Consider the following 15,778-nt stretch of genomic DNA (forward strand, 5'->3'; position numbering starts at 1 on the left):
GTATCTTTTTAAGGTCGCCTAAACCCATAACAAAGCTAACCTCTATAAATAAAAATATTTAGTAAAATAATGATCCAAGTATTGTACATGGTATTAATCGATAGTAATCTTGTTTTGTGCTTGACATCGTCATTTTGTTAATTGCTATTTGTGAATTCTGTAAATGAACAGCAATATTCGTAAACGATTCCAATAGACTAAAATATAAGGAAGTATAACACGTATAACGTCAGCTTTCATATTATGAAATTTTATTACATGAAGCTTACAACATTTGGCATCAATTACTTAAATAATATAAAGTCTCTATTCATTTTCTCGTGGATTTTCAACTATTCTTCCTTCAGACATTCTTTATTTTGCTGTAAGAAGGAAAGAAAACAATTTAAAAAAATAAAATTAATTAATCTTTTCGTTACGAATTTAAATTTTAAACTTACAATAAACAAATTTCTGCAAAGAGAAAATTGCTTTGTGTGCTATTTAAGCTTTTTTTATGCATGAAAAATTACGGCACGTAAAGTTGATTAAAAATCCTAAGTTGTTCTAATGCATATTCACACGTGTGTCATATTATCTTTCGAAACATTAAAACATCGAGTAACTGACCCCTCTTGTTACTATTTCGTTTGTATCTATAATAAGCTACCTGCGAAAATTGGAGTTTTAATAGTGGCCACTCTTTACTTACATCTAGTACAAAAGTGGTAAATTCAACCAAGTTTTACAGTACTTCAGTGTAGTATAGTGTACAACCCGTTTTCAACAATGGGGAAGACGTAGAAAACCTGTAGCAGTTTCTGTCCTGCTGATCTTTCGAATGGACCTCTGCCAAAAGAACTTCTCGAACAGTTCTAAAGCTAATACCATGAGGTGCATAAATACATAAAATAACATGAAGTGATTCTTTCATGTTCGGAATTAAGTAAGTCACAAGGTCAATAAGTCATAAAGTGATATGATTTAGACTTAATTTTCAATATGAAAGAACCACTTCGCTGCATTCGCTCCAAAGCTGTTCCAGAGACTCTGGCGGCATTATAGAGAGCTCCATTCGGACTATGAGCAGGACACTCCCTGCAGTAGGTGTCCTACGACTTCCACATCCTTGGAAACTAACTGCGCACAATGCTAATGACTACATAAAGGAGTATAAAAATTGATGGCATTTATCACTATTGTACTCGATGTAAATACATAATTGCCACTGTTAAAGTTCTAATCCGCGTAATCTCTTGGCACTATAAGTCATGTGGAACCATGAATATCTAACCACTCTACTACAAAGCAATCTGTATTGCACTTTAAGTCATCAAATCGTTACTTTTATTCTTTTTAGGTTCTTTAATCTCGTCTTACTGTATCCTCAACACGGTTACCAACTGCTCCACAATTTGCGGAGTTTCTCCGCAAGAATAACGAAACTCCGCAGCTCCAAAAAAAAATAAAAAAATGCTCCGCATTTCCGGGCCGAGCGTTTTCTAGCATGACATAGTGTGAAGAACTGTTTTTTATTGTTATGCTAGTGCTCAAAATGATTATCAAAGCTTAAAAACCATTTTAGATAAGTGTTTTTAATTTTGTGTTTGTAATTTTATGCAAAATACCGAGCTGCTCCGCAAAATTTCAAAATGCACCTCAAACTCACCACAGATGCTCCTCAAATTGTTTCTCCAAGTTTGACAACCCTGCTCTTCATAGATCTTAATTTTCATAGCCTTTGTGATTGACTTTAAAGTATCTTCTATGCCGTGTTATCCATAAAGACAGTTTGCTTAGTTTCTCTTGCTCTAGTGGTTTCTTTAAAATGTGTGGGTGTGTTTTTTTTCCGAAGATGTATTTTTAAACCCTGTTCCAATCTTAATTCTGAGAATCAGGTCTCCATATTAATATACTTTCTGGATACGGGGTATACTGAGGGTTTTCAAGTATACAAAATGAATGGTTGGATAATCTATTATGATGGTTGTAAATATGGTATCGATGAGAACTTCAGTGATCGTACCGTGGTATACTTTTGCTCAACAAGCAGTTCTTTCAGAAGTTTATGAAAGAATGAAAACTTTCATTAGGAGTAAAACAATACATTTGTGCTGAAACTAAATTGATAATTACTAATTTAATGATGGAAAAAATTTCAAATTATTTCCTATTTATGTTTTGGCGTTAGAAGGAATGACCCCTTTTTCAATGTAGAAAAACTGACGTCTTCTGCATAGAAAAGGTTATTTCTTGAAATCCCGAAAAAAGATGTCTGTATAACAGTTGCCCAAATCAAAAATTGACAAGTTGAATTTAAAAGAAATCTTCGGGGGGCAGTTTTTGATGCTGAAAGATTATGGTTGATTCTCGAGGAAGACCTGCATACTTTCCTTCCCTTTATCGTCTGAATGGAAATGGAAATGTTACCCCCGTATTGCTCTAATTCTTAAAGTATTCTTGCCATTGCTGCCAAAACTCAGATGGATTTGAGTCGAGAAACAAATGTTGCTAAGTACGGTACATTCTGATCATTTGGTTAGGAAAACCTAAAGCACCAATCTGGTCACGTGGTTCGACTACGACGACAGAAGACACGCTTTGCGTGAGACAAGTGTGGACTATGCGGTAGATGTGCAAACGGTTCTGAACTTTTTTAAATTGGTAATCATGATGTTCGCTTGGTCCAGTGTGTTTCTGACATCGTTTGACAACCTTCCCAAAAACTTATGCATCAAATATAAACTGCTGTTAAACTTCAATAGTGATCGCCGTTGACTGTCCCCTTTCATCCATTTAAGTCCACTGTACGTTCATCTTCTACAATCAGAAACCTTACCCCAATCATTGTTCGGACCTGAATGCATCTAGATTTCATTGTTGAATGCCGTAAGCAGGCCAAACTTACTATTTCTCTACATATTCCAGTCTGGTGGCATGGTTAAAACTGCGGACATTCTGACGCAATCGCACAGGTTCACTTTTCATTTGAAACCCCCATACATAAATTCCTATTTTTTTTTTTTTTTTTTGCCTTATCTTATTGTTTTAATAAACTTATTCGTGAGGATTTTCTCTCCTTTTATGTGATTTAATTATGAATAATGCGACTATAAAGAGCTGAAGTTCACTCAGAGATGTTTTACAATCCGCTGTAAAACATCGTTTTACTTGGATATTTTCCATGTCACGAGTTGTAGGTAGACACCTTTCCAAGCGCAAAGAGAATACGTCTGAACCTAGTATAGTGTCGAAGTTATCGTTATTATTATTTTTATTCCTTTATATGTCAGCATTTTTGGTGCTGAACTTTAAAATCTAGCAGGAAAACATTTCAGCCAACACAAATTCTATGCTTCTAACTTCAAATTATATTTAATTATGAACAACAGGGGTATTTTTTGTATTATATATTTACGTATTTTCTTTTTGGATTTTGCAATCTCATTTTTACGCAAGCTCGAAATGCAATAACGCAAGCAGGACAATTTTCTTATTTTTCAAAGAAAAGTAAGTGCTTTTTGGTGAAGACTTGGCTAAAAAGGACATAATTCAAAAGTCATTTTGGAAAATAGTAATACGTATTACTCTTAATCCCCACCCGATAAAGAGTTTAAAAGGTAATTACTTTAGCGATGTTTCATCAGTCAAAACTTAATATAACTTATCGCAATTTTAGAAATCACATTTTTCAGATACATTATACGGTATTTTAACACACATAAAGGTTAATCCTTCAATTACAATAGAACTTGTGAGCCTGATTGAATTATCCAGAGCGTGACCATACTACCTAAACCCTATTTCTTAAGTTTGTATTTTATCTTACGATAATAATATATTTTTAAAATATTAAATAAAAACAAATTCACAGCATGAAGCATCACTTTGCATCCTCATATATATATTATGCAAAATATCACTGCTCGAGTAACGCTCTGACGTCACCAACAGTGAATCTCGCGCCATAGCATGCGTAACGGCATTATTTCATTGCTGAAGTACCAAAACTTCAGTAAGTTATTTATAAGTTTTTTTTAGTAATATTTGACATGCAAGGAAATGTTTTATTTTGACAAGGCTGAACTTGATCCGGTAACTTAACTGTTTTACTGGTAAGACTAATTTTAGGAAAAAGAAGGGAAAATCCTTATTCTCATATAAATAATAGTTGATGATCGAGTAACCCGCGTATTTGAACAATGAAACTCGCGCCACGTCTTGATAATTTGATAATGTGTTTTGGTAGTGTTTAACGTGCAGGGAAAGGCTTTATTGTGATAAGGCTGAACTCGATCCGTTATTTTAACCGTTTTACTGGTAAGGTTGTGTCGTTTCAAGGGAAGGAAGAAACGAAAAAGAGATCAACTATGAACGTTATCTACTGGAGTTTAGGGTTAATCCACTGAAATTAGGGTTACGATTTCATCCATCAAAATATCACCAAACTGGCAATTGCTTCGTTAAAATGTTGAAGAAGGGAAGCAATGTCTAGTTTTTAAATATAAAAAAACGTAATAAAGTAGTTCATTATTGTATTAAAAATGCTTCATTAGTGCATCATAAAAATTTAAAAAATGCATTTTAAATGATTCAGAAACTCATCGTGTACGAATATTTTTTTGTATGTATGAAGCTCAACTGAAGGATTCAATCACATAAATAATTGTTTTTTATTTTCCCATAGAGAAGATATTATTTTAAAGCTCCAAATTCCCCTTTCCATTATTTGTAAATAACCACCACTCCTTGATCGACGTTGAAAATGAATCTTTCTTTGGAATTTTTAAAGGAAATTTCAATTTATATGAAACAAACAGTCATAAAATCTTTATGATGTCTTTGCTTTAACTAAAACGATAGGTGCACATAAAGCTTAAAAGTGGTTTGTTGGGATATTTTGCACTAAAAGTTATAAGAACTGGAATGAAAAATGCAAGATCATTCTAACAGTCAACAAAAGTTTGAAGTTTAAGTCATATTTTATGATTGAAAACACTTCCTGGTCAGTTTACATTAAACATGTGAAAGAGTAAGAGTGGGAAGTAACAAAAATATTCTACTCAAAATTTTTACTTCCTTAACAATATCACTTCTGAGCCCATTGCTTCAAAACTAAAAGATGTATAGGTTTGAATCAGTTTATTACCAACATAAAAAGCGTTAGAATAAACTTTTAAAAGTTCATTGGCCTCAACTTCAGAGAAGGTATCTTACGGTTGAGCGAAAATTATGAGTAGAAATGTACAACGAAAATTTACACCTCAAAGTGTAGGTTATAAATGATTGTTTATTCTACTATACTTGACAGAAATATGAGATGTATACCAAAACTTTAAGATCTTTCGGTACGGAAAGTTATCGACTGAACAGCAAAGAACTCTAAAAGTGATGACAAAAAAAAAAAAAAAAAAAAAGGAGGAGAAAACCAGAACTTCCGCATCAAACATATTACAAAAAGTTACGCTGTAGTAAAACTGCCTGTAAGAAAAAAATATATATATATATATATATATATATTTTTAGGTACTTTCATACTTAAATTACTATTACAATCGATGTTACATAATAGATAAACTAAATTGAACAAATCTTGAAAGGAAAACCTTAAGTAGTTTACATATTTAAATTTTAAAATTACTGAAGAAATTTAAACCATTTTCTGAATCTCCTCACATAATCTTCACATCATAAGTATAAAGCTGGACAATAAAGATATTAGTTAAAAATGTAACAAATGTAATTCAAAAATTCATTAAAGTTAAAAAATCGAACCTTTGTTTTTAAATTTTAATCTGGTATGCTTTAAACAGAGTTGATTACAAAATGTTTTTATTTTCATTAATATTTTAAATGCCCCACTAAAAATAGCACTTATGTCATTAGTGCACGTACTCTCCAGTACTTTTCAACAATAGAACTAAAACCTCCGATTGCAGCGCAATCGTCTAAATGTGACTACAAAAATGAAAATGGTTGTTTTTTTAAGCATAATAAATACGTTTTTAAAATGGTGAACAATTTCCCCTACCCACTGTGATGTATTCCTCTCTCTATGTAACATGAAAGAAAAATTTTCTATCGAGGTCACTTCTAATAATCTGCATTCTTAATCTTGATTATTCAACTTGAATAACTTCTTACTTGAATTTTGAACAGTTTTTTAGAAATTTTAGTTGAACATCTAAAATTGAAAACTCATTGCGAGGGAAAATTACCAAAACTCACCAAGTTCACAACGTTTCGAAGCCTTATTTGTTTTGTTCAATCCTACTACTAATGTTCTTTGAACGGCTTTGAAATTTCTCTACCAAACTTCGATTACTTCCAGTGTTTGGGGCAGATTATCTTTTTTGTTTTAGAAGGGAAAAACCTTTTGCATTGGTGCTACAGTAAAAAGATGACTGGCCCCCACAATTGAAAGCTCTTTTGAAAAAGATTCAAAAAAGAGATTTTTTTTAATAAAATATCTTCCGTAAATGATTAAACATAGACAAAGCATCGTCACATCAATGTCTTTACAAAGGGAGAAAACCAAAATCTATGCCGGCAGCAATTGCGTTCCTTGCACGGGTGTCACCAGAGATGGTAATTTGAGGTGTCATCCCCCTCACCATTCAAAAAAAAAAAAAAAAAAGTTAATATCTTTATCTTTCCTAATAATAAAGCTCAAAGTTTGGATCTCTGTCGGGATGTCTCTATGACGCGCATAGTGTTATCTTTCAAGGCAATCCTTTACAAAATAACATTGGCAACATTGAATATTTCGAGCGCAAAAATGACTGTGACTGTAACCATAACAATTACTGTAATTCGAACAGTAGGTAAATAAACAAAGCCGAAAACGGAACCTTTTGTTTACGACGATTTATTTCATAGAAAGCTTAGAATTAAGCTTACGAATGTTCTAATTTTACACTTCAGAAGTGGGATAAACAGCGTCTACAACGATAGTGACGTGAGTACATTAAAGTTTTCGAAAATAATTTAAATTGCTAACGGGTTTAACCACCACCTCCTACATAGCTTACGTTCGTCGAGCACGACCTGTAGCGACCGGTTAGTTGATCACGTGACAATGATCATGTACTCCAATCAACAGCTTAGAGCGGTAACCGGTTGATCTTAGAACGCTGCGGTTACGGTTCGTCAAACGCAACCATAGAAAGCCCAGTCACTGGTTTTGTCATATGACCGAAAAAGGTTGACTCAGAGAAAATTTCCCAATGAAAATCACTTTAATTTATATTTCTTAGCATACTAAAGCTATTATTTTGAGAACAGTAGTTCACCAAACATATTAACATTGATCAAAGAAGAAATCAAAAGTTTTGTTTTCCATGTTAACGCTCTTTTTTCTCTTTAAATTGAACAAATATATAAGAAAGAACGTAAGGAATAAGATTACAGTAGTCAAAATTTTCAATACATTGTATCAAATCCGCATGAATTTTAAAAACTCTTATTAGGTTCGATAAATAAGGTCTGAATTATCAGTATCATAACGAAGTAAACATAATTGAAAAATTTAAGTTTTAACATTATCATAGACTCATATTTAGACGAGAACGTCATCCTTTAAATTTTCCCGTCCACTATCTTAGAAACATTCACGTATTTAGTAATACAATCGCTATCACAATAAAGTATTCTAAAAAAATTTATAATTGAATATGAAATGCTTTCTGCATAAATATGAAAATATGCATGGGAATTATGTAAATCATGCGTCACTCTGTAACATAGAGTAATCAAATGAATATTTTGCGAAACAGAAAGCAATATTGAAAAAAATGTAAGTAGTGAGTGAAATATTTTCTTTTTGTTTACGTTCCTTGGCGACATATGTTTCATCTCCCTCAATCAATTAAAACAGATTTTTAGCTTTATTCTTACAAATTTTCGTAGCTGCAGTCTATTAACATTATTGAAATGATGACATAAAATTTTGTGATCAGAATTTCATTCAGATACATTTATATTGAAAATTCTAACTTGAACGTTAAAATATCCTTATTTTTGCGTTCTACGCGGGAACCTAAATGCCGCATGAGAGCAAGACCTTTTATTTGACGATAATTCCCGGCTTTATTACTCATAATTTTCAACTTGAAAAAAGTTTAGCATTTTTTCTGTTATTTAAAAAAAATTCAGAAAAAGTTTTTTTTTGAAGAAAATTATAAATTTTAGGCCTCTTGCGGGACACCTAAATAATTTTTGATTTGAATGAATTTTTTTGTATAGTATGTGGGTCGGTAGGGGCAACGTTTTATCAACATGACAAAATAAATTTCGAAAAAAAGTTTTTTTCGATACACCCTACTGCTGAGGCAAAGTACCATTCAAGTAGATTGGAACTTATGGCTATTGTTCGGACATTAGATAAATTACGCCAGTTTCTCGTAGGTATTCAGTTTACAGTTAAAACTGACTGTCAGGCATTGGTTTATTTAAACTCGAAGAATACTAGTAATCCTAAGAGTGCAAGATGGAGCAATTTCATACAAGAGTACAACTTAGATGTAAAATTTAGGCCTGGAACCAAGATGGCTGATGTCGATTCTTTAAGTTCAGTACTTGAAGGTGATACGTTACAGACAGTGATTGAAAACAATTTTGAAGTTTTGCAAACATTCACGGAGGATGAGAAAGTAATGGTAATGCAACATGCTGATGAAGAGTCTAGAGCGCTCATCAAAATATTTGAAACAGAGATTTACAATAGAACAAAGGAAGATAATCGACGGATAAAAGATTTTGAATACAAGAATAAAAAGCTGTACCGTAAGGTTCAAGACAAAGGAAGGACTAAATTGCTATACATAGTGCCCAGAAGCATGAGAAAAAGTCTAAAAGTGAAGTTTCACGACTTAATGGGACATTTTTCTGTTGACAAAACAGTCGCAAAAATAGAAGAGTTTTTCTGATTTCCGTCAATGAAGAGATATATCAAGCATCATAGCGGTGTGTTTCGAATGCTTGGTCAACAAAACGCCCGTGGAAAACAACAAGGAGTTTTACATCCCATCAAACCAGGAAAAAGACCATTTGCCGTAGTTCATCTTGACCACTAAGGTCCATTCGTAAAAAGTTCAAAAGGAAACGTTCATTTACTTGTTATAGTCGACAATTTTCCTCGTTTTGTAAGACACTATCTGACTAAGAACACTTCTACTCAATGTGTTCTAAAATTTCTAGAAGAATTTGGACTTCCTGAGAGAATAATAAGTGATAAAGTTCCTTGCTTCACGTCACATGCACTTGAAGTGTGCTGTAAATCAAACGGTATCAAGCACACACCAACTTCTACTCAACGAGCCCAGGACAACGGAATGGTTGAGAGAGTTAATAGAACTGTCTTGCACGTAATTACGACAAGTATGACGCATCCTGACACAAAGATTGGGACAAAAACATCAAGAAATGCGAAAGAAACTTAAATAATACGGTAAACAACACAACTGATAAAACACCGTTTGAAATGTTGCACGTATATTCCCCCAGATGTAACGATGGAATTTTGAGGATGCGTGCTGATGAAGATGCTGATAATTGGGAGGATCCTGCAAAGGTACAAGCTGATACACTAAAGACAATAGAAGAGAATCAACAAAAATTTAAGCAGTACTACGAAAAAGGAAATGTAAAACTAAGAAGTTCGATTAAGGCGAAATAGTTGTGGTGAGAAGATTACCAATCTGTACTGGTGAACCAACTAAAACTCAGCCGAAATATCGTGGACCATTAATGGTGACTGAGGTTCTACAAAGTCATATTCATAGTGTTTCCCAGATTGGACCAAAGGAGAGAGGACATTTTTACTCAACAACCGCTCACGCCAGTCAACTGAAGGGATGGAAATGTTTAGAAGATGGCGAAGAAGAGAACGGAGAGGAGTTTACACCCAGAAGGTCTGGACGCATCAGAAAAGTTCCCGTTAAATATGCAGATCTTATCGAGGATGATAATTAAGTCAGGATGGACGAATGTTATCTTTTGAAGCAATCCTTTACAAAATAACATTGGCAACGTTGAATAGTTCGAGCGCGAGAATATGACTGTAACTGTAACCGTAACGATTGATGTAATTCGAACAGTGAGTAAATTAACAAAGCCGAAAACGGAATTTACGACGTTTTATTTCATAGAAAGCTTAGAATTAAGCTTACGAATATTCTAATTTTACAATAGCGCCTAAACAGTTCGACCGATTTTCACGAAATTTGGCACAGAATTAGTTTGAAGCATGGGGAGGGCGCCTCGAAGCGATTTTTTCGAAAATCCGATTTTGTTCTTTTTCTATTTCAATTTTAAGAAAATTTTCCGGAGCAAAATTATCATAAGATGGACGATTAAATTACGAAATTGTCATGACGTGGAACTGTAACATGGGAAGAGTGAATAAACATAGCCAATTGGTGAGAAATTCATCATCCATTATTTGTAAATATACAGGCTAATCAAATGACCTTTTAATTTTCTACTACGGACAAAGCTGTGCGGGTACCGCTAGTTTAATACAAACATGAAGTTCGCACTATTTTTATAAGCAACTAATTTTTATTTTTGTGGTGTCGCTACCTTTGAAATTGAAAGACAACTAAAAATAACGAATTCATTTTATGTACATTTGCTCCGTATGCGTAAGCAACTGCTCTCCCCCTCAATATTTTTCTCTGTTTTCGTTGAACTTTGCTAAAATAAACATGATTTAGGATATATATATATATATATATATATATATATATATATATATATATATATATATATATATATATATATATATATATATATATATATATATATATTGAGCAAAGTTATCAGAATTTAATCGTTATTTTTCATATATTCTCTTAAATCCACTTTGAGTGACCCCCCCCCCCCCCAGATGAGTCACTTGGAGTGGATAGCTTCCTCTGCATCCTCACACCCGTAAGACGCTACTTCCAGCAATATTTTGATATTTATGGCCATTGCTAGTTGTGCGTCGAGCTTTTTTGACAGTTTCCCGATTTCTTAAAATGTTGCACTACATAAAGCAAAAGTACAAGCACAATTACAAAATTAAAAAACTAGTGGGCAAAACAAAAAATTCAAAACACGTTTTAAACCGAAACTTAGATAACTCAGACAGCATCTGGTGCTGCTTGGTTCTTGATTTGGGGAAAACTATAATATTTGCCAAACTGTAAAACTTTTTTTCACTTTAAGTTAAAAAAAATGCTATTGCCAAGAAAAAAAAATTACACGTCAGGTTGAACCACCCAATTGTAAAATATATGTTCTAGCTTTTAAACTACAGCCATTAAAACTCTTATTTGCAAGTATTTATTTCTTAATATCTTTTTAAAACAGAGTTGTAGTAAAGAAAGATGTGAGCTTAGATCCATAGAGTACAACATAATACCTTCGATTTATATGAAACGGGGGTTTATCGGTATATTTCTTCTCTTATATATACGCTATTGATTTTAGATCCATTAATTTCAAATTCGAAGCCAGTATTAAAAAGGCGTGCATGACTGGATTTCTCGATGTTTTATCTTGATCTCAATATGCGGCATAAATTTCGGTTTTTCTTCTGAAGGCTTTTAGATAAATGCTTATCCTTCGAAATCTTGGGCATTTCCTTTCGGAATATTTCTAAGATGAAAGTTCAATGAACTTTCAGGGAGCATAAAAATACAAAATACTTCAATTTACAAGAACAAAACCAAAAAAGGAAGGGATGAAAATTATTAAATTTACATCTATTAGAAATTTTAAATTAACAGTTTTAGACTCGTATCATTCACATTATCTTTAAAAATTTAAGTATCATTTTTTCTTTTGAATGTTTTTTCCGAAAACTAATTTTAACCAAATTGGCTTGATATTTTACTCCTTCTTGATTTGATTTTTCACTCGTGGTATCTTTTGACTAAGTTGGTTTGATATTCTACTCCTTGATTTAATTTCACGCTATTGATTGGTTTAATTTAATCTTCTTGGGTTGATTTCATTTTTCACTCGTGGTAGACTAATTTCATACTCTTAGTTAATTTGGTTTTTCCCTCAAGGTCGGTTTGATTTCATACTCATTTTCAGTTTGGCTCCTTTTCATGACTGATATGGCTTCATCTGAAAGTCGACTTGCGTTTTTACTAATCTTTGATTTGACTTTGTAGTAATTGTAGGTTTTACTTCATGCTGTTTGTTGTTTTGTGTACAATGGCCATTTTGATTTGAAATTGCAAAATTCAGAAGCATGTATTTTTACTGCTTTGAGTAGATCCTTGTAAAAGGATCGTACTCGTGATTTAGTTCAGACAAGACAAACAAAACTAAAGATAAACGTTATAAACTCAACTTGTGTTATAATACCACTAATTTAAACTCTTTATTTATGTTAAAGCTACTAATATGGTGGTTCTATTTATGAGAAAACATCAAGCTTAGTTTTTTCGGCAGTTGTTTCTTAATGAATGACTGCTGTGAGAATACAAGAAATGGAAAAGTTGTAAGAACGTCACTGCGAGTCACGATCACAGTCACAAATTGAAAGAGTTGTGACGTCTCACAGAAGTCAAGTTGTAACATTTATGAAATATTTCATGTGATTTCATTACAAAAATCGATTTGTGATTGGTCTCTTGGTAAAATAGGAAGGACGTCACAGCAAATGTCATTTTGTGACATCGTGATGAACTTACATTTTATAAGGTTTCCTTGAAAAAAAAACGGCCATCGGCTAAAAGAGTGTTTGGTTTCATGCAATTTGTGTTTTATGCCATTTTAACCATATGAAGGTCCTTTTTTAGTCACTATGTTATTAAGCTGGGATTTGATTTGAAGAAGCCGTATCTATCCAATATCGATTCTTACGTTTTTAAAAGTTCAATTGCCAGCATTGCGATTTTTCGAATTGTTTTTAAATACTTCCTTTTTTAATGCTCTGTACTAAAAAGAAGATGTTGCAATTTCACTCTAACCTAGTGAAACGTACTTTTGAAGCATTTAAAATCCTTATACATAAGAGTTGGCGAAACTGTTCCGAACAGTAAATTTAACTGTAGAACAATACATTTTCAGCGCATCTCTTGCTCAGAAGAGATTTTTCAAAATATTTAAAACTAATTTTTGATTTCATATTGCCCTAGGAAATAAAATATGGCTAGCAGGATTTCATTATAGCTTATGTTTAACCTTTGGCACAAAAAGATTGGGTTTATAAATTTAATATTAATGTCTGGTTTGTGTCATCGTAGCTCCAAACACTAATTTAGCACTAATTTAGTATCAGGTCTTGCCAGTTGATTTAAAAAAAAACAATAATGTTCACATTTCATTATTTTCATTATTTTCACCGTAATTAGTTTATGTGTATTGTTCGATTTTCTTTAAATCGATATTGTCTTCAACAATGTTGCAGAAAAATAGTAAATATTTCACGAAGATCTGTTCAGATCAAGTGTTGATAATAAATACCGTAAAAAAATTAATTCAATTTCAAACTGTTACTTTTGAACCGAATATAACAAACAATAGTAACACAACCCGAAACTTTCCACTTTGCATATTCTTTCAGATAACACAAATACAAAAGAGTAGTTTTCAATTTTACTTGGTATAATCAAATTTAATACTTGTGCAGTCCGTATTCCCTCAGAATTTAAGAAAAGTAGAAAGAATGAAAAGTAGAAGAACTAGCTAAAAGAAATGAATCTCGAAAATATTTTGAGACAGACTGAAGAAAAGAGCAATCCCTCTGCAAGCTGAGGAAATATAATTTTAAAAACTTGATGCTTTTATTATTTCGTGACAATGCAAGAGCGCAAGCTAAAATTTGAAACATACTTCGTAATGTTAATATTTGAAATATAGTTTTGTTTATAACTAATAGTTTAAAAATTGGGGTTACAGTGCTTCGATCTGAAAACAGCGCAAACAACTGTCATTTATATTTTAAGATAAAGCTGTTAGCAGTTCTGGAGTTAACTAAAAAGATTGGAATTCTGCTGTTTATATTTCTTTATGCTGATATTGTTTCGTCTCTCTTAAAGCTGGAAGAGGTGTCATTTTTTTTAAAGTTTTTTGCGTAGATTACGAATATGCCTAAGGCGGAAATCGAAATCGGTAGCTTTTGTACAGTAATTGCCAAAAAAAGCTTCAAAATCGTCAATTTTTGCAGTTTCAGCTTTTTGTCAATTGGAGTGACCTTTACAAGAAAAAAAATCCAATTAAAAGTTATTCAGTCTTTAATTATATACTGGGGGCACCGCTCTCTGCTCGATTCACTTGCTAACCACCGTTCGCTAAAGCCTTGGTTTCCTAGAAGCGAATCGCCGATCTTCGACGTCGCTCATCGACGTAACGCTGAAATCAAAGTCAAGTGGATTCCGACGTGACCACTCAGAACGCCGAATTGGCTCGGGCGCGCATGAGCAGAAGAATCAAGTTTTCGCCTCGGCGAGGAACGACGCCGACGCTAAGCGTGTTCGCTTCTAGGAAACCAATGCTTAACTGAGGTGACTCAATAACGCCTGCAGCGGACGCCAATTTCTAGCAACAAAAAAAAACTGACTTGTTGTATTTAGTAAGTCAGCAATTACAGTAGGCGCCGCTTAATGTGATCACTTTGGGACAAATACAATTTGATAACAATAACCGACTGATAACAATAACCGAAAAGGATCCAGGAGACACAAAATAATGATTTTTTTCCAATTAAGGTGCATTTATTTTGGCAACCTCAAATTAAAATCACAGTGACTCAGCTGAACGCACTTTCAAGTTATAAATTATTAAATTAACAGAATGGAAATATCTGAATTATAAAAAGTTAAAGTTAAATTTTGCAATTTTTAATCATATACTAATAGGTGAAGCAAAATATGACCGTTTTCCCTGACATTCGTAAACCAGTTTCAAAGCACATTCAGCTTTTCTATCTTTTCCAGCATGGTTTTGCTTGTTGTTTAAATTTTAATTTAACTTCGCTTTGTTTCCAATCTCGACACAATTCTTTAATAGTTTACAAAGCAATGGCAACAATGGAGGTACTACATCAATGCCATGTCCAGCGACTGAATTTTTTTAGGTGCAAAAGAAAGTTTTCTTAGGGGGAGTCTGTGGTCACTGGGGGCGAACTTTCTGTAGCTTCATTCCTAGAAAAATTTTGAACTGCTATTGAAAACCACAAAATGCTACACAGAAAGTTACTCTCGTCAGGGTTTGCCTATGTATTTCTGTTAATTGAGGAACAAAAGCGGGGAAAAAATTGAAAGTTTATGAAAAAGTGATAACAATAAACGAAGACGCTGATTACGATATCCGACTTTTTTAACGTGTGTTAACATACAAGTGTTCCGGGACTTCGTGATTCTGATAACATTAAGCGAATCATAACATTAACCGTGATCACATTAAGCGGCGCCTACTGTAATTACATACTGGCAGCTCCGTCTTCTGCTCGCTTCGCTCGATTACCCCCCGTTCACCACCTACGGTGGCTCAATGCCGCCTGCAGCGGGTGGTTAATTTCTAGAGAAAAAAAACTGACTTGTTGCATTTAATAAATAAAAAAGATGAACAATTATTCAAAAAAGTGTGCTATATGAGTTTTTAACTGTATTTGGGGCAAACCTAACCTGGTAGTATTTTAAAGGCTACTCTGATTCAAATCTCCACATTATGACACTGCCAGGTTAGCTTGGCTCGAACTGTACTTACGTTGAATTTTAAAAAGATGCAACGTTAGAAGAAGAGTATTTAAGATTCTCTTACTTTAATTGGCTTAAAAATAGTTGTTGTTGTCATC

At 33.2% G+C, this 15,778-nt stretch overlaps 1 protein-coding gene across 1 annotated transcript in view; it reads right to left on the reverse strand.

The window, feature by feature from the left end:
* Positions 1–244: 244 nt before the first annotated feature.
* LOC129222452 (uncharacterized) overlaps positions 245–15,778 on the reverse strand; it is a 114,559-nt gene continuing 99,025 nt past the window's right edge. The window contains exon 16 of the mRNA XM_054856966.1: positions 245–362. Within this exon, the coding sequence (XP_054712941.1) occupies positions 333–362 (30 nt within the window). The 3' untranslated portion in view covers positions 245–332. The remainder of the gene's footprint in view (positions 363–15,778) is intronic.

This window comes from Uloborus diversus, chromosome 5 (assembly GCF_026930045.1).
Source record: "Uloborus diversus isolate 005 chromosome 5, Udiv.v.3.1, whole genome shotgun sequence".
NCBI classification, from domain to species: Eukaryota; Metazoa; Arthropoda; class Arachnida; order Araneae; family Uloboridae; genus Uloborus; species Uloborus diversus.